General features: G+C 37.8%; 1 protein-coding gene across 2 annotated transcripts; it reads left to right on the plus strand.

The window, feature by feature from the left end:
* The first annotated feature begins 132 nt into the window (after window positions 1-132).
* On the plus strand, window positions 133-27,325 carry LOC121296276 (glucose-6-phosphate isomerase-like). 2 transcript variants are annotated; one of them, XM_041221621.1, is made up of 18 exons: window positions 133-319; window positions 1,578-1,668; window positions 6,748-6,816; window positions 14,212-14,331; window positions 14,674-14,757; window positions 15,625-15,771; window positions 16,760-16,831; window positions 17,125-17,169; window positions 19,754-19,807; window positions 21,484-21,544; window positions 21,626-21,669; window positions 23,135-23,287; window positions 23,827-23,956; window positions 25,508-25,584; window positions 25,842-25,970; window positions 26,117-26,192; window positions 26,489-26,555; window positions 26,904-27,325. In XM_041221621.1, exons 1-18 carry the CDS (start codon window positions 195-197, stop codon window positions 27,025-27,027), a joined length of 1,668 nt encoding a protein of 555 aa, XP_041077555.1. In that variant the 5' UTR covers window positions 133-194; the 3' UTR covers window positions 27,028-27,325. The 2 variants fall into 2 exon arrangements, with proteins under 2 accessions (XP_041077555.1, XP_041077556.1); XM_041221622.1 differs by lacking the exon at window positions 133-319 and adding an exon at window positions 1,119-1,189.
* Window positions 27,326-27,538: the final 213 nt, after the last annotated feature.

Below are 27,538 nucleotides of genomic sequence, written 5' to 3' on the forward strand. Positions count from 1 at the left end.
TGAATTACCAATGCAAAGCTTCGGAGTGGCTTCCTTGTGACGGTACAATGCGCGATGGTGTCATCTGTAGGCGTGGTCAGCGCTTGGTCTCTCATTGGCAGCGTGTATTTATTTCCTGATCGCGCTTGCAGGCTCGGCCCTTCAGTCGCTCTGGTCTGTTTTACACACTGCAGTTTGCTTGCGCAGGGATCATCATGGCTTCAGCACTTACCAGCGACCCAAACTTCCAGAAGCTGCAGCAATGGCATAAAGACAAGGCTGCCAGCCTCAAAATGAGGCAGATGTTTGAGGCTGATAAGGACAGGTTTAACAAGCTGAGGTAAGAACAGTTCCTGTCGCATTAAAATTCACCTCTCATATTGAAGAGCCATGTTTTGTTCAACATTAATTGAATGATCAAGTTCATACATACACCGTGGAGTTCCCGTATTGCTCCCAGTACCTTTTTTTTTTCTTTTCTTTTTTTAACCTTCTGTTTGCTAATAAACTGGTAGGGTTAGGTTGCGTAAATGTGGTATAGATATGTTTGCACGGCACTAAGTTATATATAATATATAAGCACATGTATTAATGTATGTTTTGATTGGAAACTATTATTTTTTCATTTATTTCTGGGGAGGCGTGGTACAGATGGGTTTAATAATATACATGATAGCCGTTCGTGTTGCAAACACGTTTTCTATAGTATTAATCTTAATCCACGGACAGCAAAGGAGACATAAAGGTCATCGTCTCATCACGCGTCCCTGGGAAGGAATATGATTTAAAGGGGAAAAATTTCCCTTTTATTTTTTTCGGAAAATCTATGTATGCAACCTCGGCACTAGTTTTTCATTTTTGACATGGGCATACACATTATAGTCTTACCTGCATACCGCTATACCGTATTTTACAACAAACGTGTCTACTTTGTCAAACGTCTTATTACGGTACAAAATCCGTATTAGCTACTAATATGTTTTGAACAAACGCATTTTGTAAAATTAGAGCACCATTCTGTAGACTTCACAGACGTCATTGATGTACAGGAAGAGAACGCAACCTTTTGATGCATAGGTATTGCGCGTCATTGAGTACGTGCGGATGGGCAGACGAGTACAGTCTAGATGTGGGTGATGCCAGTGGTGAGATTGCATTTTTGCTTGGTCACAGTTCCACGCGGGACGGATTAGTCGTGTAGGATTTTCAGGTACACGCGAATTTGCACCCGTTTTCTCAAAGCATGTAGTACTGAACAGATCTGCTGTGTGTTTTTATACCCTATATTTTAACTTTTTTTTTTTTTAACTTGATATGAAACGCAACCAAGATTATCTATCTTATTCTAACAATATGTGAACTGTAGACCTACCCCAACACACAAAGCTGTTCATAAAATGTCTTACTATGCATGCTAGTTTCACCAAATTTGTACAGAGTAGTATCTGAACAAGAGTTTGTTTATTAAGACATGTGACCTTGATATATTTCAGTGTCACAGGACCTGTGGTCTTCTGGTAATTAAAGACTAAACTGGGATTCCTTACTAATTTTAATATTAATGTGCAATTTGCTTTTTTTTTTTTTTTTTTTTACAGCACAATCCTTAAAACTGATGATGGAGACATCCTGATTGATTATTCAAAGAATCTCGTCAATGAAGAGGTCATGAAGATGCTGGTGGAGCTGGTAAACGCTCTTATTTCTGCTTGTATTACACAGAAAGAGTACACAGAACTGCAGACGCAAGTCAAAAAGGAAGTTAGAAAGGCCAAGAGAGAAATAGAAATGAACATTGCTAAGGGAGCTAAAACCAATTCCAAAATGTTTTTCCAATATTACAACAGCAAGCGAACATTCAAAGAGGAGATTAAATGTTTAAGAGATACAAATGGCAAAATCGTAGGTGAAGAAAAAAATAGCAAATATATTAAATGATTACTTTTCACAAGTTTTTACAAAGGAAGATACTGACAACATGCCCCACATGTCATCCAGTTCCTATCCAGTTTTAAATAACTTTAGCATAACTGAGGCAGAAGTGTTAAAGGGACTAGGAGCTCTTAAAATAAACAAATCCCCTGGGCCGGATGAGATCCTCCCAGTAGTACTCAAAGAAATGAAAGAAGTAATTTACAAATCGCTAACCAAGATCATGCAGCAGTCTCTTGACACAGGGGTGGTACCGACAGACTGGAAAATTGCAAACGTAATACAGATCCACAAAAAAGGAAACAAAACTGAACCTGGTAACTACAGACCAGTAAGCCTGACTTCTATTATATGCAAACTTATGGAAACTATAGTAAGATCCAAAATGGAAAATTACCTATATGGTAACAGGGTCCTGGGAGACAGTCAACATGGTTTTAGGAAAGGGAGATCGTGTCTAACTTGCTTGATTTTTTTTTTTGAGGATGCAACATCGATAATGGATAATTGCAAAGCATATGACATGGTTTATTTAGATTTCCAGAAAGCTTTTGTCAAAGTCCCGCACAAAAGATTAATTCTCAAACTGAATGCAGTTGGGATTCAAGGAAACGCATGTACATGGATTAGGGAGTGGTTAACATGTAGAAAACAAAGTACTGATTAGAGGAAAAACCTCAGAATGGAGTGTGGTAGCCAGCGGTGTGCCGTAGGGATCAGTGTTGGGTCCTCTGCTGTTCCTAATCTACATTAATGATTTAGATTCTGGTATAGTAAGCAAACTTGTTAAATTTGCAGACGACACAAAAGTAGGAGGAGTGGCAAACACTGTTGCAGCAGCAAAGGTCATTCAAAATGATCTAGACAAGATTCAGACACATGGCAAATAACATTTAATAGAGAAAAGTGTAAGGTACTGCATGCAGGAAATAAAAATGTGCATTATAAATATCATATGGGAGATACTGAAATTGGAGAAGGGATCTATGAAAAAGACCTAGGAGTTTTTATTGACTCAGAAATGTCTTCATCTAGACAACGTGGGGAAGCTATAAAAAAGGCCAACAAGATGCTTGGATACATTGTGAAAAGTGTTGAATTTAAATCAAGGGAAGTAATGTTAAAACTGTACAATGCATTAGTAAGACCTCATCTTGAATATTGTGTGCAGTTCTGGTCACCTCGCTATAAAAAAGATATTGCAGCTCTAGAAAGAGTGCAAAGAAGAGCGACGAGAATTATTCCGGGCTTAAAAGGCATGTCATATGCAGACAGGCTAAAAGAATTGAATCTGTTCAGTCTTGAACAAAGAAGACTACGTGGCGACCTAATTCAAGCGTTCAAAATTCTAAAAGGTATTGACAGTGTCGACCCAAGGGACTTTTTCAGGCTGAAAAAAGAAACAAGGACCAGGGGTCACAAATGGAGTTTAGACAAAGGGGCATTCAGAACAGAAAATAGGAGACACTTTTTTACACAGAGAATTGTGAGGGTCTGGAATCAACTCCCCAGTAATGTTGTTGAAGCTGACACCTTGGGCTCCTTCAAGAAGCTGCTTGAGATTTTGGGATCAATAAGCTACTAACAACCAAACGAGCAAGGTGGGCCGAATGGCCTCCTCTCGTTTGTAAACTTTATGTTCTTAAATGTAATTTTAATGAGTATTATGCTGTATGCTAGTAATAAGTGGCACCTTCATGCTACATGGCTAGAAGTGCCTTGCATTCAATGTCACTTGGAGCCATTCCATGTTCTAGTATCTAATTCTACTCAAGTTACATTCTAATTCCTTCAATGAATGTTTAAAGAGCCTTACCACCAACATATCCATGCCAAGAAATGTGAAAACTGTTTCCAAATTGAATGGCACACTGAATTTATTCATTGTGCTGCTTTTATTCATTCTCTTCCTCCTTATACTCTTATTGCATAAATATTACCAATTGTTTGATTTCCTCCTTTCCAATGCAACAGGAACTTCAGAGGTTTGGAAAGAGGGAGCCCCTGTTGCTTCATTTGTGTTGCTTAGTTCTGTCTATTCTTTGTCAGTAGCTTGTGTAAATGACAGGGACACCAGTAATCAACTAAATCACTGTTTAGATTTCCAAGCTTTGTGTTGGCACTATAGAATTGCTTGCCAGAATTGAATGAAAATGTGCTTCAAAGTTATTGTAATTTACACGTTCTGTACTGATATCATATTAACTGAGCTTTTTACACCTAGCCCAATATTTCTGTGGTTGAATGATTAACTCATTCAGCACTACAGAAAGACTACCACAGGCTAGTCATAAGTTAAAGCTATGTAAAAAGGGCCCTAGGTCATTTCCTCTTTCCTAGTGTGTTTGACCTAACCTGAGGTGGCAGAGTCCCAAATCAAAACCATTCATTACTGTGTGGGAGTGACTTTAAAGGCTGGAAAGTGGCATCATTCGCACCTATTGAAGCATCACTCAATATTAACCTTTAAACCTCTTTACAAATGTAGTTGACATAGATAATTGTGTAATCCAGTGTAATTGTTTTATTTACAGATTCCTAGGTGAGTTATGTTTGCCAGTGTTACTATTTATTTAGTCACTAGTGTTCAGAGAAGTAAAGGGGATTGTTTTACTGCCTAGTGCAGTGTGATAGCTTCTGCCTCAGTTTGAATACCCATGGAATGGATTACTTTGCAGTTGCAGTGAAAGCATTGTGAAACGAAGTATGTATTCATAAGGTTGCCCTGAGCTACCAGTAAAGCAGCAAGCCGACTACAAGATATGAGCCAGAAATGGGCTGGAGACCTGTTGTAAAATTCCTCCATTTTAAGCAATAAGCTTATCCATAGAGCCATGTAAAAACGAAACTAATTGGAGCATCAAAAAAACCCCCAAAAAAACAAGTCACGGTGACACAGCGTGTGCACTTATGTAAAAGATTCTGATGCCTGAAGTAACATTTAATAAAGAATGTGATTTTAGTAAGTTTCATCATAATACCGTTAGACAGACAGAATTTAATGTATGGTCTTTTATTTAATATAAGAAAGCTGCATCTCCCTCAGTTTGTTTGTCAAGTGAAATGCTGAGATCTTCTGTGAAGGATTAATAATGACCGCTCAGGTGACACATGCATCTGCACAAATAAAGGATTTTCTAGGAAAAATCTCAAAATTGAAGACTCTGCAGCAGATCTCAATTGCCCTTTAGAAAGTTCCATATCTCTGTTTATCAACTTGCTGACTTGTAGTAGAAAGGAGCAACTTTTAATATAATAGTTTTCAGGGATTTCATTTGCAAACAGTCATTTGAAGTGCAGTCCAATTGCATCCATCATATGGCACACTACTTTTTGTTGTGATGTGTGTTGTAAAACCTAACTAGATAGCAAATTAGTACACTGGCTGCACATTGCAAATGTCATTTAGGCCATAATATAAAATAAAAATAGAACAGAAAGCAAATTTAATTTTGGCGCACTTCCAGATTTCATGTTAGCAGCCCCTGCAAATTTCTGCATGTCAGAAGCTTTTAATAAATCTGAAATGCTGACACGAGGGCCCCAGTATATCTACGGATTCAGACAGTTCTGCAAGATTTGATGTGGAAGGTGACAGGATCTTAAACCTGGCTATTAAAAATGCACCAGACTAAATATAAATTGAAGTGTTTTTGCGCCATTGACGAACTGAAACATGTTGGCGGAAGTTTTTCAAAGTTGGTAATGGTTATCCATCAAATGCCAATGATCAGTGTTAATGGTGCAGTTAACCAGAAAATAGGACGTCCAGTAGTCAGACAAAATACTGTACACAGTTAAGTTTTCATAATTTGATTCTTGTGAACAAATGCTAAAAGCCCCCTTTTTAATAATTCTAAAAGTTAGTTTACATTGTCAACCTTAAACTTTGATCAACCTGTACCATCGGCCTCTGGTGTAATCCACAGTTTGAGCATTTTAAAGCACTGGGGAATCGCCCTGGTTTGCATCAACTACCTGTCCTTGGTTATCCTGGGACTACCATTACAAGTAACTGATGAAATCCAGTTGAGTCCCTGGTACTGTAAAATGTTCTAACATATCTGAGGTGTCCCAGTGTGATGTAGTGTAGGTTCATCAAATCAAAACTTAAATGCTGTTTTTATAGAATGTTTAATGGTGTGTTTTTTGGGGTTTTTTTTTTGTCTATCTTTGGTGCGAGAACTCTTTGTTTGTCCAGTAGGTTCTAATGGTTCTAACTTAAACAGCAGTGCAAGAGGCAGAACTTTTGTCTGATTTTATAACTGTACTGTTTGCATAAAGTCCCACCCACTTTCTGCATGCCATCCTGATAGTTTCTGACATGCTAACAATCCTTAATTCTGCAAGCAGGACAGGGATAAATGAGAATGGATTTCTGGGTCACTGCAAAGCTATTTCACTGCATAAGCTAGAACTATAACAGTTTGTGCTGGAAACCTTTTTTTTTTTTTGTTTTTGTCCTGTTGCCATAGGAGCCACATTTGGAGGCTTAAATGTATGCCTACTGAGGAATAATTGGATATAAATTGCCAAAAAGAAAAAAAAAACATATGTGCAGTGTTTACCCATTATATTTCTTTTTCAGGGGTCTCCAACCCCAGTCCTGGAGAGCTACTCTGTCTGTTTTTTGTTTCAACAGAGTTCTGTTAATTGCACCAATTATTGGCTTAATTAGTCAAGACTAACGGGTGTTCCAGATCTTTAACTACTCATGTAAGTTTTGGCTTTCCCAGAACAGGATTGGAGACCCCTGCTTTATTTGCATATGAAAAAAGAATTGCAGTTCATAATTGTATCTGTATTTTTAAATTTTATTTAAATTTGTTTCTTTAGGCCAAGTCGAGGGGTGTGGAGCAAGCCAGGGAGAAGATGTTCACTGGAGAGCCAATTAATTTCACAGAGGTAGATATGTTCAATGCTGTCTGCTTTTATTTGCGAGCACTGTCTGCACTAAAGTGCTTTTCTTTTCTGAGCAATCTTCTATGGGGAAGCTTGGCTTCTCGCACTGAAGTATTAATTGACCTAGTTGCTCTTTTACAATGCAGAATTGAATGTCCAATGTTAACTTTGTGGCCTTGAAGTCTTATTGGTAAGTTAACCAATAAGGGTTTAATTATTTAAGGCAGTAGTGATGTTTTGCTTCCTGCCTGGAAGGTAGGTAGCAAAATGGTCTTTAGTAGCGGTGTATTTGACTAAATTAATTTTATATATAAAAATAAATGCCTACCGACTGTTTTTAAATAAACTGAATATTGCATAGTAGGCCTGTTTTAAATCAAAGTATTTATTGAAGCCACCTTGTGCTCAACTAATGCAATTCCTTATCGAAATGTATTTTGTTTTATCCTTAAGTTCTACAAGAATGCAACCATATCTGTCATTTAAACATTTGATATGCCATCAGTACTTTTAACCAGGTTGTGTTTCATCGGTGCAAATTTAGTGGTATGAAATTATCCTGCAAGAGGTTTTGCTTTCTTCTTAATCTTCAGGTAAAGTTAATCATAGTTTTATTCAGGAATCCAAAATGCAAGCAGGAACAAAGCAAATCAAAGGTGATACATCAGTGATCTCACATGCTTATTTACTTCTGAGCCAAGCTGAGTTTTCATGGCATCAGAAGCTGTTTGTTGTTGGTTTTTTTTCCTGAGCCGGCATCAGTGTAGATGTTAGTTTCTGAGCTGACCCGACCTGACCAAAGAAATTTCTTTGTACGGCACAGATATACAGCTAGCTTATGTAATTTTCTTGCCCAAATTTGGTCTTATTTCCATAGCATGATGCATGGTGTAAGACAAAGCACATTAAACACGAAAATCGCACAATATTGGTTGTATAATGTAGGGTCGCAAAATAAAGTGCAGAAATGTCAGAGACAATCAATCGCCACCGATTATTGCATCAAAGGTTTATTGCAGTGGTCAAAATACAGAGCGCTCCGGAGAATAACAGTCACTTCATCAGTAACTAGTGTATTCTGCCAGGGTAAAGCACATACATGGGTTATATAGTTCCTACATAAAATACCCTGCTTCTATCAGGATTTGGCACGCAGCAGACAATTCATCCATCCCTACCCCCTAAACTCATATACTCAACCAATAGAGGATAGCTGTGGGGCATGACTGCCCCCTCCATTGCGGTTATGTTCACTTCAGCCTGGAATTTACAATCTAGCAAGCAGGCATTGCCCTCCTACCATCCCCCCACTGCCCCTGGACATCTGACCCAACCTAATGGTGTACTGAAACATTCTGCCCCCCCCCTCTCACAAATTCCTCACTAAACATTGTAAAACCGCACCCAAATGACTGTTGGTTGATCATGATCAAGGTTCCTTCAATAGTGAAAAGGAACAAAGGCTGATGAAACAGTAAGAGCTTGTGCAATTTAAGTGGAGCAATGTGTAAACTGCCCCACACAAGGTGCATGTTTATCAGAAAAAGCCTAGGTATTCCAATTGTCAGAATTGCACTTACTATTTATTTATATGCTCTGAGCACACTCTTAAACTCAGAGGAGATGTGCAAGGAGGACAGGTGTTTTAAACTCCTGTAAGTGGTTTTGTACATGCACTGGACATGCTATGTCCAGACAACTTTTTAATAAAGAATCACACAAACTCATTTAATTTGAAATTAACAAATCAGAGCAGCAGTAGTAGAGCCCTTTCAGTTTATTAAATGCTTTAAAAATGATTGTTTTGTTACACAGACCACCGTAAATTCCAAGTAATAAGCAATCTGGGCAATCCAGTGCCTTTTACAGGTAAAACAGCATTAGTACTTCAATACTGTAATACTGATTTGGTTATCATATGCTTAGCCTTCAGGCCACAAAATGCAAAAAGCTAAAGCACCCACAGCTATGTTCTAGAACATTCAATATACCACTCTCAAGACTAAAACATAATTTCTATACCTTATAGCAATGCATCCAATATAAAAGATATAAATTCAAATATATGCCTACCTTCCAGTAAATGGAAGTATAGTGTAGGATATATGAAAAATAAAAATGGTCTTCAAAAGCAGAGACTTCTAAATATGACCAAATAGCAATCAGTTTTTCAGAGACCCCCCTGAGCATGGACTGCGTCAGCTTGCAAGGTCAAGATCAATGATGGTGAATGGGGACTTGCTCTGGGCTTATATAGGATTTTCCCTGCCATTGAATACATCAGCAGTCCCAACTAAATCTGATCATCAATCTACCTTGACAGTTCTTATCTTTGAGTTAATGATATATTCTAGAAGGATCAGGCCAGGTCTTTTAAAAAGTAATTGGAGATATATAAAAACACTTTTATATATATATATATATATACTTTTATATATATATATATATATATTTATAAATATATAACTATTTATAAATATATAACTACTTTCCAAAATTTTGGAACATGATCTCGTGGTTCTCATTTTCAGCGCCTCCTTTCTCTTAGTTAGGTGAACCAAAGTTAACAGGATCCTTGCTATAATACAATACAATGTGATACAAGTTTACATGTGTATTAAGAGATGCTGTTTTATATAGAACATCAACTTTTGTGTAATTATATTAACCTGGGTCTACACTATTCCCTTTGTGCAGCATACCATGTCACCTTTTCAGATTAGTTTACTTTCATATACAAATGTGTGTTAACAAATTATTGGACAAAGACTGTATGGGTTTATCATAAGCCTTTGAATAAGACCACTAAGCATACAGTGGCTAGTTCAGTTATTTTCATTTAAATTTAGGCAATAATGAACATGTTAAACATTATATATTATATTTAACTGTACCCTGCTTGGACTAAGCCTGACCTCCTCTTTCTAAAAAAAAATTGCCTGCACAAGTAGGTTTGACACCCTGTTTACTTGCCAAGACTAGGTTTTAATTAATATGAAACTCCACTGTAAGCAGAATTCACTGCATGAAGTCATTTTTGGCTCTCAAACATCATCCCAAATAAAGTCACTACCTTTCTGATAAGAACTGATACTGTAGACTACTTTTCTAATTTAAATGAAATTCTCGCTTTGGCTGCCAAGTTTTAAAGACAACCAGTGAATCTTGCTTCAACTGCCAAAAAGCACTTTCCATGCCCAGCACTGCTCTGCTATGAGCAGGTAAAGAAGAGGTCACACAATTTAGTTATTTTCCTTCAGTAGGTCCACTGTGTACTAAAGTTATTAAATACAGTTTACACTTTGTCTTGTATTCAAACATAACAGTTACTCTTATTATTGCAGTAAAACTTTTATATAAATTAACCATTTATATTCTTTAGTTTTAATTGATATTGTAATGTCTAAAAGACTTTTGGTTTAGTTGGAGACAGAAACAGAACTAATTCTTCTTAAGCTTTTAGTGGGAGGTCCAGTTATTTACATGTAAATACAGGCTACCATTAATATATTAGGAGGCAATAGAATTATTCTTACTGAATTAAGTTTGACCTCTTTCTGTTCATACAAAATCCAGTTGAAGCAGGTTTTAGGACAACCTGCCGCCTTGCCCATTTTAGTGTTGATTTAATATGAAACCCTTCTATACGCATTTTCTAATACTTGTTATTTTAGACAATTTTTGCTTAACACAGTAAACCGTCCTATGCTTTTCATTCCCATTTCTTCCTGCCAGGTTCTAATTAATTTCTGTGAGATATATATAGAAAAATGTTTATTTTAATATGAACTCCTACCTTCTGTTATCCGAAAGGTATTTAGTTTGTTAATATTAACGATCGCTCATTAGAGAGGATCTTGGCTTTTAAATTGGTGACCTTTTGATACCAGGAGCTCTTTTTCAGACTTTACACTGACTTTTTCAAAAGGATACGAAATCCTACAACATTACTATTAGCAATGTATTTAATTCTATAGCGTCCAATCCATATCCAATAAGTCAGCTTGTTCTCTGCACCAGGCTCAGCTCTAAGTGGCTCTGCGAACACCATGACAGGCCTGTGCATCCGGTGTTTTACATCAAGTGTGGGCGACCAGTGTCTTTACTTGATTCCTGCAAAAACTTAAATCTTGTTAGCTGGACACCCATCTCTACATTCTCATTCCCATCATCAGTGGACAAACACATTTTAACTGAATCTGGGTCCATCAAAGAACCGAACACCCTTGCAACCAAGGCCTTCCATGCACAAGGTTCTAATGACTTATAGCACAAAAGGGACGTACCAGAACCATCTGTGACACAATTGTACAGTGTCTTATGCATTCTGTGACGCTTCCCTAGTTATAGTATGTCACTTTTTTAACAGAAGTAAATGGTTTTGGAACCAGTTTCAATTGGTTTGATTATGGTTTGTATATAGGCTCAAAACGGCTCATTAAACAAACAATTTATGCGAAAACAAGTGTCATCTGTCTCGAGGTCACGGCTGTATGAAAAAGCCAGTTACTTGCCATGGCAATTCATAGGTAAAAATCCTTACAATCCTTTGATCTGTCTTCCGTTGACTGAGATTTCGGTAACTAACAAGTCATACATACCTATAAAGCGATTTTATATTAATCGTTGAATCTTGAATTATATTGCCTTATAAATTTACAGCCACAACCAAGCTGTTTTGAAAATGAAAGCTAGTTTCAGCACAGTACCACTACATTTAAGTTTCATGCAATGTGTTACACAAACTGGTGTGTTCATAAATGTGTGCTTCCACCCTGCCTTTTTACTGCATTTTTAAATACTGTACAATTTTGAAGAAATAAACTAAAAGTAATAACAGAATAAGGGATATCAACCAAGATTTAAAAACAAAAAAAACACACTGGGATCGTTTTTATTGAACAGTGACATTAGTTAGCGATGTGTGTAAGTTGAAGTTTTGACAGTGCTTTATTTATTTTATTATATTGGTCAGTCGGTGGCACTGGATCAATTTAAGTGGGGGTGCTGAAAGCCATTGAACCAAACTATAACCCCTGTAGCGAAGCTCTATTAGCAATGGTTTCCTGCTTTTAAAAAAAAACAAACAACAATACCGGTAACTATGTATGTGTTCGCTCGGGGTCGATCATATAAACTGCAGGGTAAGGTAGCAGAAAAATGCTACTAAATATACATTAACTTTGAGCCTTGACTCCGTTAAGCAGCTGTAAAGGCTGATAAGTCTAATAACAACAGTTCTCAAAATTTATGGTAACTTTTCTATTCTTTGTACTTGAAAATGACTATTGCATGACTGTTCTAGTGTGCTATGGATATCTCTCATTGCCAAATAACTAACAAGCTCATGGAGTAGTCTCTCTATTATGAACCAACAAGTTGTTTTTTTTGTTTTTTTTTGTATACGTCAAACACAGCTGTTCTATAAAGTCACTTTAAATGGATTGTATAGAAGAAACCGTTATCAGTATGTTAATACTGAAACCAATACTAAAGTATCGGACATTGCAAAAATAGACAATTGCCTTAGTGCATTATATTTTATTCCTAGTGCCTTGCAATCTCCCACCTTGCATGCACTTCAACACGCAAGCAAAGAGAAGACCTCCATTGCTTTCTGGAGCCATCAACTGAAAACCAAATTAATGAATAAGCTAACATAGGGATAAGTTTTGAGCTTCTAGTCTGGCATATTGCATTGTCATTATTTGAGGAAATGCAATTCACTCCCACCACCTTTTTCTGTTACAAACTTTACATTGTGGAATCACTCCATGTTGTAACATGGTGCAATCCGATTGCACATCCCACTAAGTAAGGATTTTTGTCCCTTGTACAGTGAAGTAAGAATGCCGACACTGGACTTCATTCTTATAAATATGTCTATACGCAAATATTTATTTTTACAGTTTTGTAAGGCATATATGGGTAATGTTTACAATAATGACTAACTGAGAAGCAATCGAGTGTTTCATACACTACTGTAGGAGATGATGTCATGCATAATGTATTAATTATTTGATTAAGTTTCTTTACTTCCATGTTAAAGTTGTATTTTCACATCCCTTAAAGCACATGTAATTAGCTAAGCAAGACATGTTCAGTCTCTTGCATCTTGGAGTCTGGACAGAGAGCCAAAGTTAGCAGGTGTCTAATCCAGATGTGTGGGAGTGGAGACTGTGTGAAAACAGAACACCACAAACAAAGGACTAGTTTGAAACAGTTTCTAACTGATTAGGTTAAGATAGGTGTGTTGAAGGTGTGTGAGCAGGGTGGATCCATACTGATTGGAAGAGAGTATAACAAATGGGGTGGAAATGCTAATATATTCATAGTATTTAATGTTTTTGTTTGAATCGTCAGTCAATTATTTTATTTGACTCCAAGGATGTCTGTGTTGATACAGTCGTATAAATTGGTTCATGCTGTGACCTGCGTGGCTTTGCTTGTATCTAGTGTCTATACGATTGTAGTAGCATTATTTTCTTTTAAACATAGGGTTTTTTTTTTTTTTTTTTTTTTTTTTTTTTTTTTCAAAAATGCATTTGTCAGATGTATTTCCCTACACTACAAACCTCTAATCTTGTTTAGAGTAAGCCAAATAACGGAAAAGCCCTCTGCATATTCCATGGAAAGATACACATCCAAGAAGACTGCAAGTTCATTGCTGCAGAGGATATAAAAGGGATATCATGTTCCAATGGAAATGCTCAATAAAAAGTGTAATGTTGTCCAGTTATATATTAAATGTACTACTTATTAAAGTATAACAATTTCAAATGTAGCTGTCAATAAAACAAATGACACATACAAATGTGAATCTCACTCTGACTAAAATTAAGTGTACGAAGTAAATAATAAAAATATATATATGTAGTGTGTGTGTGTGTGTGTGTGTGTGTGTGTATATATATATATATATATATATATATATATATATATATATATATATATATATATATATACACACACACACACATACATCTTAATTTAGCCTGTAACACCAGTGCCTGCTTTTTGCTATTAATAGAAAAAAATACATAGAATGTCATTGCTCCTGCAGCCCACCCGGGATGTCTCGTGGATCAGTTTGGGAACCCCTGGCTTAATGGACCCATCCACTTGACCTTCAGTTGTAATGCAGACAGTGGCACTACAGTGACACGTTTCAATACTGATGGGCAATTGACAAAAAAAGTACCAAACTATGTGCTACCGTGTCTGGATCACTGCAGTTGTGGTCCAAAATCCATTGGGTTGCTTGGCAATGCTGTGGCCTACAATGGTAATCTAATGGAATTTTCTGTGAGCATATTTAACCCAACTTGTTTTGAATGATTTAGAGTGATGTTGAAGTAATCTAGCTTCCCTCTCGCTGTCCTGCTGGCTTTTCTGCAGGGCCGCGCTGTGCTCCACATCGCCTTGAGGAATCGATCCAACTCCCCCATCAACGTGGCCGGCAAGGACGTGATGCCAGAGGTCAACAAGGTGCTGGAGAAGATGAAAAACTTCTGTCAGGTGGGACCAGCAAAACAGAACTGTAAAGATGACTTACAAATAAGACTAATTAAAACCACTGATGCTGTTCAATAATTAAGCACCAGTAAAAGCTAAAGTTAAGCATCTTGGGATATGAGTGCAGTTTTAGGTGTTGCATGTTAAAGCTTGTTTTCACTTTATAAAAAGTTTGCCTAATCATAGTGGAAACCATAAGGTGGGCCTAAGGTCAAGATTGGGAGCTCCTGATATACAGTACATTTATGTGAATTTATATTCAAAATCTGGTTTCAGAGTTAGTTATGACAAATCACATCTCGCAGTTAATGGCGTTATTGTTAATGCATTGGTGCTGTATTACAGAAAGTTCGCAGCGGAGAATGGAAGGGCTACACAGGCAAATCCATCACTGATGTTGTCAACATTGGCATCGGTGGGTCTGACCTGGTATGTATTGTAACCTAAAAATGTGCAAGGCTTGTTTCTGGGGGTTAAAGTGAGGATGTGAATTGCAGTAAAAGGGATAGTAACTCCAGCAGTGGTCTAGTTCTTTTCAATTGATTTTGGGCTGGTGTACTTTAATCCTTTTATTCAGCACCTGTCAGACGTGTCGGGTCCAATTTATTTTCACATGCTCTGTTTATTTTACACATGCTGTTTTAAGTGTTTTTTTTTTCACAGTAAAACAAGTTTTTAAAAGGCACTGCATATCAAAAGGACACTCAATACTGCATCTCCAGACAAACCCCACCCCTTGTTCGCTGTGTTTTTCACATACCTCTTCATTGTCGTGCATACTGATAAATCCTCTCCTGATCACTCGTTTTATCACCAAACTCCTCAGTAAGGCTATCCAAGTCATTGTTACTATAACGCCTCAAAACACTCTGCAAATGTCTGATATTCTTTGAGCGCTGGATGCGGAAGCAGCTGTCTTCTTTGTCAGTTTTATCTGGTGCAGGGGCTATGTGTATTGCTTAGATCCGCCCCCTTTTTTTTTTCCGGCTCCTATCGGTCTCACTCGGTCATTGAAAGGTTTTCTCTGTTTTTTCCAGAGAAAAAAACGCCTAGACCTGTGTTTGTCTTTTCTTATGATGTCGGACAGGGTCCGACAGGAATGGGAAAATTTGTAATTTTGGACCTGGTCCAACGTAGGACTGCAAAGGGTTAAAGGGTGATTTAGGCAACATTGCATATGTTTATGGCAGGCAACTAAAACTGAAGAGCAGTTCCTGGCAAAAATAATTTAAGAAACAAACAGTAAGTACTCTGACTCCAAGCAGCCATTCCTGTTAATACTGTCCTTCCTTCCAGGGCCCGTTGATGGTGACTGAAGCTCTGAAACCCTACTCCAAAGGAGGCCCCAAGGCTTGGTTTGTGTCCAACATTGATGGCACCCACATGGCCAAGACCCTGGCGGAGCTCAACCCTGAGACCACCCTCTTCATCATTGCATCCAAGGTACTGCACTGCCTCTAACGAAGGCTCTAACTTCATTCAAAACACCTTGCCCAGATCTGATGAAACTTTGCATTATCTTTTTTTTCTTTTTCACATTTAAATATGCATGTTACCTTGGCAACATGACCCAGCCTGCACCAACCCAATCCTCAAAACCAGTAGCAACATTGTTTTAATATTGCAGGACAGTATATAAATATTAATAGTATTTTTCTGCTGTTGAAAAGCATCTATCCTTATTTACCCTGGATACCACCACAGTAGTACTATCTGTTTGTAGTTCAGACTTTTTTAGGGTGATTTTTTTGAGGAATGTAAAGATGATTTATAATGTGTGTTTTGGAATTGTCTTAAGTAGATTGCCACCGCGGTTACCCTGCAAAACCTGTATTTTAAACGTGCCTCATTAAAACTGGTTGTCCTGACAGTTTCATTTTTTGTCCATGTGTTTGATACAAATAGATTCTAATGGAGACATGTACATTTTATAATATATTTGAAACTTGCATACATTTTTTTGTAATTTTGTTTTTAAATTGTAAAAGTAAATTATATGTTTAATTTTATATTCTCCTCCATAGTTGGTTGGCCTCAAACTACTGTTTTTTTTTTTTTTTTTTTATTATTTTTTATTTTAAATGTACCCACTAAAATACTGCAATTTTAATATAAGCTACTATCAGAATTGTTTTGGTAATGTTTGCCAACAAATGCAATGCATTGGTACAGTGATGAAGGCACTGACTAGCCCAGACATTTGTCTACTTTTTAATTTTGAAGTTATCGATGTAACAAGTTTTATTTTTCAAGGAAATAAGTTTATTTTATTTGAAAGATCCTTTTAAACACCAGTGTATCTAGGTTTTTAAGAAAGGTTCCCTGTTCTAAAGGGTTGGTGCAGTCCCCTACAATAGCAGCACCGCCGGTGTTAATGGGAACAGCTGTACATGATGAACAGCCTGTGCTCTCTCCTTCCCTGTCTTTTCAGACCTTCACCACCCAGGAGACAATCACCAATGCAGAGTCTGCCAAGGAGTGGTTTCTGCAAAGTGCTGGGGATGTAAGTGCAGTCTGGCACCACCAGAATCTCTACATAGTCTTTGAGACTGTCATATACTTTCAATACTATGCGCCTAAATAGAGGTCTTAGAAGTACAGTCCTGCTCAAAACTGCAGTAGATGGCTCCCCTCAGAGCAACAGACCAGCAAAGTAGGTTTTAGGTAAAAGGATATGGGCAAGAATCCATGGCAAGAAGTATTTTACAATAAGATTCCTACAGTACACGGCTTGTTTGGATAGTTAATGCAGTGACACTTATTGAAGTGTTTTATTTACTCAAATTTATTTTCCAGAAATCTGCTGTTGCCAAGCACTTCGTTGCACTCTCCACCAATGCTGTAAGTATGCAAACCTATTTCAACTGATGCTCGTTTTCAAACCTTTAACCTTGTACTGTGTCATTTTTGTAGTAAAAGAATTGTTATGAAAGCAGATGCCAGTAGCACTCCATTGAAGCTTTTCAAACCATTGCATACTGTTGTTTGAATGCCTCATTCATTAAGGCATTCTGCCTGGGAGATTAGACTTGGTAGTAGATGCTTCAAAATAGGAAGATGTTGAATTCTTACTTGAGTGAGAATGCCATGACCTTGAGCTACAGTATAAGGGCAGTTCTAAAATAGGACAAGTTTTTCTGCTTATCAGAGTCTGACTGGCATCCTGCTTCAGAGCATAACCAGACACGTGCCAGAATGCTTCAGAGCTTGTAAATGTGCGCAAAGGTATAACCTTCATGAAGATCTCTTTGACATTTTGGGAATGTTTTGTAATTGGACAAGCCTTCATCAAAAGAGGCCCCTAATGACAGAAACATAAAAATTCAAGATTCAGCAGTTGATAATGGAGAATTGTATAAACCAGTGGTTCTCAATCTGTGGTTCAGGTCGTCCATGGAAAGGTTACATAATTACAGAAAGGAAGCAGCAGCGTAGGTTTATTGATCCCATTTTTTTTGGCCCTGCACACCCAGAATTTGAGACCTTTAAAACTCTGCTACAGATGTAGGAAGACAATTCATACATTGAGAATATCTCCAAGTAAAATAGTTTTGGATTGTATAAAATGTATTTATTACTAGGGAGTTTTCATGCATTGTGCTCACGTGCACTCAATAAAGCAGCTTGTAAAGTAACACATGACAGGGCATGTTCAACCCACTTAAAATGAGTTATTAATAAAATGTAATTTTATTTAGAATGACTTTGGTGTTTACAGTGTGTTTTGTTGTAAACCATTAAACTGGTTTTCAATGTTTCTATATGTTGTAATTAAGTAATGAATGATGCCTCCGTGTCAGTCTCAATCACTCTGTAAACAGAGCTGACGTGGCCTGCAATGTCTGCCTTGTTAGTGACCAACCATTTTAAAAATTCCAATCATGTATTTTTGTTAATGAAAACAAAGAAAAGGCAAATACAAAGTTCACGATCAACACCTTACTACCACTGACCTAGAGAAGCTGATGCAAAAATACATGATTGGCTTGGTCACTAACAGGCTATCATTACGGAGGCTAACAACAAAACTGGGTATGCTGGAGCAGCAGAATTATGTCCTGAAGCATAGTATCATAGTATCGTAGCAGACAGTTTTAGATTTAAGACAAACTGTTTAAGTCGATTTACCATGTCTTTGTTTCATCAAATCAATAAAAACACCACCTGCCTAAGCGTTTTTGTTTTCATTAAGTTGTTGACTTGTTAAATCTTTGTCTTGCTTTTTTCCAGCAGAGGTTCTGCTTCTTGTAATTCTATGCACTTGTACATTGTCATGCCTCCGAAAAGATAAGATGTGACGAAAGGAATGTTGCTCATGTTTTAAACTTCAAAAGACCGCGCACAATGTGTGTATGTATTGCGAGTTTTAGATGTTCTGTATTGATGATGATTTATTAATTGAACTGCTTCAGCAAAAATTAATTCTGCCGTGCGCTGTACTACTCTGCACAGTAAAAAAAAAAAAAAAAAAAAAAAAAAAAAAAAATCAACAGCCAATCGGCATGCAGCATCCAAACATTCCTTATATAAAGATTATAGCTGGAGATTTGTAGCTCTGACTGTGCTGGTGCCATGGATGCATTGTGATTTCAGTATGAATTAACACATCAGTTTCAATTCACCCCCCCCCTTCGGTAAATTCGTGTTAAATTTTTTAAAACTTCAATTTTAAAATAACTTTGCACACGGCAACGTGCCCGCCCATCGTATTGAAGCAAAGAAAGGTAAGTCTACTGTTCTTACTATTATAGTGTTGTCGTGTGTTTTTTTTTTTTTTTTTTTTAAATGTGCTTATTGAAGTCTGCTATACTGTTGTGTGGTCCTCCTGAGATCAAAAAAAATTCAGGTGGTCCGTGAACAAAAGTTTGAGAACCACTGGTAGAAACTGTTCAATATAATGTGAATACTTGTGGGAGTCAGTCTAGTGCAGTAGTCCTGAATGTGTGTTTTTTTTTTTTTGCATGGGTATAATTGGATCGGAGGTCATGGTCATTTCTCTCCTGAAATTCAAACAACCAGTTATTCCAAAATGTAGAATACAATGGCTTTAAAAACAGGTATAACAAATGGCATAAAAGCAGCGAGAGTACTCATAAATCAGTATTCATAAATGTCAGCTACCATCACAGGCAAACGGCTTTCAGGACCTCTGATCTGGAGGAAAACTAAATCCACAGATTTTGTGTGTGTGTATAATATATATATTAGTGTGTATGAATGAGAGAGAGAATTTGTACCAATGATACTCCTGTTGGAACTCCCTACATGCAGACCCCCAATCAGCAGCCAACTGATCAAAATTACTTTCAAACAATAGCAACCTTCTTTTGGTTTGAACTGGCAGCATTGTGATTGAATAATCCTACTAGTAGTGTTCTAAATATATTTGCTGGTTTTACATTTAAATTTTTTTTTTTTTTTCCAGCCCAAAGTAAAGGATTTTGGAATAGACACCAACAACATGTTTGAGTTCTGGGATGTAAGTGCTCTGATTTAAAGGAACTTGCCTGTCGGCTTGATGAGGGCCAATGGGATGGGATTAAAATAGAAATAAAATAGGCCCTGTGAAGTGTCGCAGTCTGTTGGGTAATCTGAGCCGTCTCTTTCTGCCCATTCCTGGTCAGTTATTATAGGCGTTGACCTTCTACCTCTTTGCGGTTAATGAAGGCAAAGATCAATGAGATATTTAACTAAATGAATGCATCATTTACCTGGGGGGGGGGGGGGGGTGGAGGTGGAGAAATAATGTAGAGAATACCCCAATTCCAGATTGGTGTAAATTAAAGCTGCTGGCAGTGTCTCTCAGAAATAGTAAATTTTGGTTTTATATAACCCAGGGTAGTTTCAGCTGCACAGGTTTCTACCTCCTTGAAGAATTCTGCTCTCTGAACTAAACGGCTACCCTTCTGCCTTCCTGCCACAGCAGTGGGTTACGAGTGCCATGTCGGCTTTTACCTCAGAAGCAAAACGGGAGGTGCTTCAGTACTCTTCAGTGCCCACTTGTCACAGCATTTAATTTAATGTTTTTTTTTGTCCAGTAAGAGTAGTGCATGGTGTGAACTTTTGCATCTTGCTCAAGGTTTCTTTTAATAGGATTTCTGGTTGAGAGTACATGTTGCTGTCGACTGCAGTCAGATTCCAGAACTGTAGCATTAAGGTTCTACTGCAGCTGAGTCTTCGCTTTACATTGAAGTATATAATATAACTGTGTCCACTGCTGACTCTTTGGGTATTGTTTTCCACTAACTACAGTACTTGAGATCGTTGGCACAAGTTCTATAATGTATCATAATCTTGGGGTATATGGAGGCTGTTTGTCTTTACACCTGTCTTTCTGTATCTATTTATAAAAGAATAGCATCTATTTTTTATCATTTTTCTACTGGTAAACTGGGACTTATTGGGCTTGTTTATTTTTCAGGGGCTCAAAAAACTGCAATAAATGTATTTTTGAGACTTGAGTTCTTTATTGAAATATAATGAAACCTGTTACCTGTGCAACAGATTGCAGGGGCTTTCTACTTAATCTGATCATTTTGAAGTGTATTCTTTGCTTCTGACCAGCAGCTGACACAATACTGCTTGGATAGAGAATAGCAGTAAACACAGTAGGTGTCAATCATACCTTTCCATAATCAGACTCTTTCCATTTGACTTTTGATACTAATATCGATGCCCCGGTGTCGCAGCATGTGGTCAGCTGGTCAGAAACAACTCTTAAACTGAGTGATGGATCCTGTCAAAACTAAGGTTTCATGGTGTTCAAATGAAGAGCACTAGTCAAATACATTCTGTAAAATGTGAGTGATTTGATTTTGTGAGCCTTTGAAAAATGACGTTGAAGGAGCAAACCTACTTTATTATATAATAATAAAACCTCACCTAAATTGTGTTGGGATATGGTTAGGCAGACACAGTAATGTAATCCTGTTAAATACACACTTATTTAGAGCCCTTTAAATTTTAAAGGTATGTTCGACAAGGCTTTAATTTCCTTGCCCCTCATAAGCCGACATTTATCCTCCCACAACATTAAGTTTGGCTGACCGATGTTCTGCTTCTGTGAGGCATGGCTGGTTTTAAAAGCCTTTTTAATGAAGGAAATATATACCTTAAAATTTGAATTGATTTAATTGTTTCTATTTTTTTTTCTAGTGGGTTGGTGGCCGTTACTCCCTTTGGTCAGCTATTGGTCTCTCCATTGCCCTGCATATAGGTTTGTATTTACTGAGGTCACAAGTAAAATTACATCTCTAAAACTTTTGAAAGACCATTCCAATGTGCTTTTTCATTTTAGGATTTGAGAACTTTGAGCATCTTCTGAGTGGAGCTCACTGGATGGTGAGTACAACCCTATACAGAGATGTGTATAGAAGGCTAGTGGCATATGGATATCTACTGGTGATTTTGCCTGTTTTTGAAAATTACTGAACCAAGAAGATTAGTTCACATATTGTAGATCCTTCCAAATTCACATACCCTGTTGTATGTGATCTGTTCGCTGACACCGGTAGTGTGTCTATGTAAATAAATCCTGTTCACCTGTGGGGTATATCAACTTCAACCTCTCTCTTCTGCCTGGTGTCACTCAGCAGCGAATGCACACGGCAGACAGTTACCCTGTCGCAAGCATTAATACCCTGTATATTTCTAAACAAGGGATTTAAGAGAGCTCCCTAATAAAAGCTGAATCTCAAAACAATAATTGTGTGAATATAGTAATTGGTACAGATATGTATAATATTTAAAACAGGATTCATTCATCTGCCTTTTTGCATATCTGCCCTTACTTTATATATAAAATATTCTGTGTGTAAAAACTGTCTGGAAACGAGTAGCCTTCGCACTGAAATCTGTGAAATTGGCAGGGTATGGGATTTGTAGTTTAATGTGTGATGAACCATGGGCAGTGGACATCAATAAACTACATTCCCAGGGTACATTATGATTGAGCTGTGAGTTTAGATTGGAGTTGGGGTGGTGTGTGGTTTTTTAAATTGTTATATAGTGTGTATGTGTGATAGATAGATCGATCTATCTATCACACATGTGTATGTATATATGGGCTAAAAAAAAGAAAAGCACATTTATTAAACGTTTAGGAATTTCTAGTGGCACACATGCACCTAAATTAATATTTACGCTGCATATATTTTTTAGTCGCACTTCAGAGCCCTGTTTTTGATTTGTTTCCGAGAATAGTTCCTGAGAAGAATAGTTGCCGTAGTTGTTGTTGAGGGGTACTTGCCACTCGCTGTGTTTTATGTAAAACTTCCCTTCGGTTAAGAAAAGGCTTAATGCAAAGCTTGTTTTAACGTTGTATTTATCTCTCTGACCAGAGACCCACGCTTACAACTGTATCGTCATTTTCTAAATTTCTTTTAGATTCTCAAATAGAAACCCAGGTAGTAGAGATCCGGGTAGCTTCGGGTAATTTAAAACCCAGGTTTTCAGGTACCCGTACCGATCTTGTATATAATAAAGTGAGAGAACAGCTTGTGTAATTGTAATGTTTTAAGGACATTTCAACGCATGTTGAGTGTCAGAATCCGGTAGTATATACATAGGCAACCTGTTTCTAAATTTATCCTTCAAGGATTACAGAACAGTTTTTACAAGAATTGTTTAACTTCTGCTTCATCCTGTATTGCAGAAATATATATTTGTGTATATATAGGCATTGTATGGAAGTTAATGTTTCAGATATATTAAACCCCACAGTGAAGCATATTTGTTACGCACCAAAAACCTGTAAACTCCTATTGCAAGCACAAAATGCCTGTACGTTTCTCTGTTTTTATTCTAGGACAATCACTTCCGCAACACCCCCTTGGAAAAGAACGTCCCTGTTCTGTTGGCCCTGCTGGGGGTCTGGTATGGCAACATGTTCGGAGCTGAGACTCATGCCCTGCTGCCCTATGACCAGTACATGCACCGCTTTGCAGCTTACTTCCAGCAGGCAAGTCTCCGCCACCATATTTCTGTAATAATTGAATAAAAGAATTATATAATGCTACTAATAGACTACACTTCTACAAAAAAATGAAGAAACTTTCAAAAAACTAAGTTGCTGCGAAACAGCAATGTCCTGTCCTAGCTAGTCTCTTCTAGATTTTGTCCAGAAAGTGTTTTCAGTCCTTTTAACAGTACTTCAGTCTAAATGTTGCTGTTCTTTTGAGGTTCCTGATGGTGAATCCCATTTAAATGAGCAGTTCTCATGATCCAGCTAAATCTTGAACTGTTTGGCAGAGTGATGAAATGTGGCCAAGGCACTAAAAAAACAAGACTTGTCGTAGCAAGGTTATTGGTTAAAACCTGTTGGTATGTAAATGTTAAATCTGTCGGTTCTGCTGTCCCAGCTTATCGTGACTGACGCTGACTTGCAACAGGGCAATGCAACTTATTTATATTGCGGAATATACATCTAGGATCCTGTTTGAAAGTACAGCCCCTGTACTTTCATTAGCTCTTCTGTATTAACCTGTGTCTCCTTTTCAGGGGGATATGGAATCTAATGGGAAGTACATTACCAGCAAGGGAACCCGTGTGGACTACAGCACTGGACCTATTGTGTGGGGAGAGCCTGGAACCAATGGACAGCATGCTTTCTATCAGCTTATACACCAAGGTAGACTAACTTATGGAAAGTCCCATGTGTTAATTGATTATTTTATAAATGCTATCTGTTTGAACTGGTTTCAAAACAGTCCCAGCCCCCAAAATATATATAACTGTTACAAAATATTTTTCAGAAACCATTTGAAATACAGACTTCAAATATCCATGATTTTTAGAAGCCAAGAATCAACCTTAAGATATACCAATGACTTAAATTGATCACTTAATTTATGGGCATTAGTTGATTAGTCAGTAGATTTAATCTGTACATATTTAAAAGGTAACAATGTTATAGTGGTGGTCCTGCATAGTAATATAAAATAAATCAATCTTAAAGAATTTTTTTAAACTCCCAATGGGAACTTGGTCTTTTTTTAAAAACACTTATTTTAGTAATTGTAACACATTTCAGCCCACTGTTGGTCCCATACCTGTAAACACAAGACAGCTGAGCTGTACTTCCATCTATAATCAATTACAGCTACGTACTTGGCTACTTGTACTACTGCTTCTATTCGTTCTGAATCTTAAGTACCTGAGAATACTGTGGCTATTAACAAGCGATTGCTTAACATGCTGTCAAGTCAGAACTCGGAGAAAGTAATTCCACATAATTACCTCTATTTGAGGAACTGCTGCCTTCATCGTGCCATCTGACTGCCACATCTTGCTTGCTTGTATTTTATTGTATTTGTATCCCTACGTTTATGCTCATTCAGCTGAACATCAATCTGGGTTTGTCCAAAAGTTTTGTGTTGGTGGTTCGCAAGTGACTTAGGGAACGCTTGTGGTGACTTTGATAGACATCCTAGATTGCTGTACCAGTGCTGCCATATCCCCTTTTTGTACCGAACAAAAGATGGTTCCAGCAGTATTGTTTATTTTTGTGTCTGTATATCCCTTCCTGCGTCAGTTCGGGTATTTGTGGTGTATACCTTTTTTTTTTTTTTTTTTTAAACAATTTTGTGAATTTATTTGTAACCAAATCAACTACAATGTCTCTCCGACCTTTTTTACAAAAAAAAAAAATTCTAAATATTACTTTGAAGTGCTCAATATAATTCTCGCTCGAAATTCAGCTGTTCTTACTCCGCACACCCTAGCATGTTTGTCCGGCCACTGCTCAGTGATGATTGGACACCTGAAAAAGCAAGGCAAATCTTTGACTTTCTAAATTGGTTAAACAAACACGACATTCGACTGAAACGGAGACTATCTTCAATGGTGTGTGTCCCACCACCACTCGCTCATGATCGGACTGCTGTAGAGAAAATACAGATCTTCTGTTGGTTGATTTTAATAAAAAAAATATATATATATGCGTTCAACCCATTGGTTGATAATTGGTCCGATTTTTTAAAATCTGTTAATCGATCAGCCCTACTTAACCTAATATTGCTGCCATGTTATGTGACTTGGATCTCCTTCAGATATTGACGTCAAATTTATCACACCGATGAAATGCAAGGTAATGCTGACCTACTTTTTCACAGTAGTAGTAGTAGTAGGGGGGGGGGGGGGGGGTCTTTTCCTTTTTGGTAACTTTTCTTTCTTTTGCCAGGAACACGCATGGTCCCTGCTGACTTCCATATCCCAGTGGAGACCCAGAACCCCATCAGGAACAACCTACACCACAAGGTACTACTGATTCATGCGATTATGGTTCAATTTGTGTTCGCTACAAGGTGCCATCTTGGCTGGGGCACTGCATTGGATTTTGTGCTTTGGAGTTAGATGGAAAATTGGCCGAAAACAATAGTTCTCATCTGGTTTAGACTCCCAACAAGAGCAGACAAAGACTAGCCAAGCAATTCCTCAAGTCCATGATTCAGTAGTTTGGTATCATTTGTTTCTAAACCCATAAAACGCCAAGTTACTTTTGCTGCTTGTTTCAGATCTTGATCGCTAACTTCCTGGCCCAGACAGAGGCTCTGATGAAGGGGAAAACTACAGAGGAGGCCCGCAAGGAACTGGAGGGAGCTGGCCTTGATGGAGAGGCCTTGGAAAATCTGCTTCCTCACAAGGTGAGCGCCTGCTTTCTACACGGGCCAGCGTGACTGATCCTGGAACTCCTGACCTAGCCACCAGGCCCCTGTGCTGCCAGGCTGCCTTGTGGTTGTATTGGGTGTTCTTGCTGTGTGTTTTGTTAATCTGATGTATTCATTTTAAGGTCTTTGAAGGAAACAGACCCACCAACTCCATTGTGTTTAAGAAGCTGACTCCCTTCATTCTAGGAGCTTTGATTGGTAAGTACCCTTCCCAAATGAGTTTTGACAGCAGCCCTTCATTTAAAAAAAATAAATAAATAAATAAATAGCAAATCTGTAATAGAAGCTGTGTAGGTGGCAGTGCAGACAAATTGTAGGAAATACATTTACACCTGGAAGCTGACTGCACAGCACCTGTATAGCATATACTTTATTATGATAAGGACATTCTTTGGCACACATTCTTGTGTTATCAGAATCTGCTGAAATAAGGAAATGCATCTCTGTCTAAATATACAATGAACTTTTTTTCTGATACTGTTCTTTTCTTGCAGCCATGTATGAGCACAAGATCTTCGTACAGGGAGTCATTTGGGACATCAACAGCTATGACCAGTGGGGGTGAGTACTTTGTGATGACTTCAGCTGGAGGGGTTGAGTTCAGAAGGAAAAATGTAAAATAAACCACCCATTTCAACCAGGACAGCAGTGACTCAACGTGACGCGTCTACAAGGTTGTTAAATTGGTATGCAGTATGTGAACAGTCTTCAGTGAATACTGCCTCTATCATTTGATTCTCAGTCTGTTGAATGTAATATAGCTTTAAGTGAGGCATAATACACAATGACAATAGTCAATATAAATTGACCTAATACTTAACTACATTGAGGCCCATATAAATATTGATACAGTTGTGGAATAACCAAGTTGTCTTATGTTCAATAACCATTATTTCTCTTAATTTGCAGTGTTGAACTTGGAAAACAACTGGCGAAGCAAATTGAACCAGAACTGCAAGACGACAACGAGGTGACATCGCACGACTGTTCGACCAATGGGCTGATCAACTTCATCAAGAAGAACTGGGCCTGAAGGGCAGGCCCCACCCACAGACGCACACTCGGAGCAGACTTCAGAACTTACAAGTCAATGTTGTAGTGACCTCATGTTAGCCAGTAACAAGAGCTGAAACGCTTTGTCTGTAGTCATCTGTTTGTGTTCCGACTGTCTCTGAATTGTGAACCTATACTACTATTGTATTAGCAAGTCTGTCTCCACAAGGGAAATGCTTTCAAGATATTGTGGCATATGAAAATGTAACCGACAGATACCCATCCTCACTTCACCTAGTTGTGTTGCCAAAATAAATCTTTATTCACTGAACACTTTACACTGATTTGTGGGGGCCTTTTGTGTGTGAATGCATTAAAGGGGTGTGTTTGTCCTTTTAATTCCAAACTCACTATCTCTTCATGAAATAGACTATGGGTTGCATTTTGACCTCAGTCGTGTGTTAAAGGATGAGGGTGGTGGTGGGGGGGGGGGGTTTGACCTTCATAACTTGAAGCACATTCTCATATGCTGTAAAATGATGTCAAGTAGA

The sequence above is a fragment of the Polyodon spathula genome, chromosome 21, assembly GCF_017654505.1.
Source record: "Polyodon spathula isolate WHYD16114869_AA chromosome 21, ASM1765450v1, whole genome shotgun sequence".
In the NCBI taxonomy this organism is placed as follows: Eukaryota; Metazoa; Chordata; class Actinopteri; order Acipenseriformes; family Polyodontidae; genus Polyodon; species Polyodon spathula.

Bases quoted from the DNA above. Each gene is read 5' to 3' on its own strand.
- LOC121296276 (XM_041221621.1), top strand. From the start codon at position 195: ATGGCTTCAGCACTTACCAGCGACCCAAACTTCCAGAAGCTGCAGCAA. The intron at 6,817-14,211 runs GTAGATATGTTC...GCTTTTCTGCAG, and splicing joins AGCCAATTAATTTCACAGAG to GGCCGCGCTGTGCTCCACAT. The intron at 26,193-26,488 runs GTAAGTACCCTT...CTTTTCTTGCAG, and splicing joins CATTCTAGGAGCTTTGATTG to CCATGTATGAGCACAAGATC.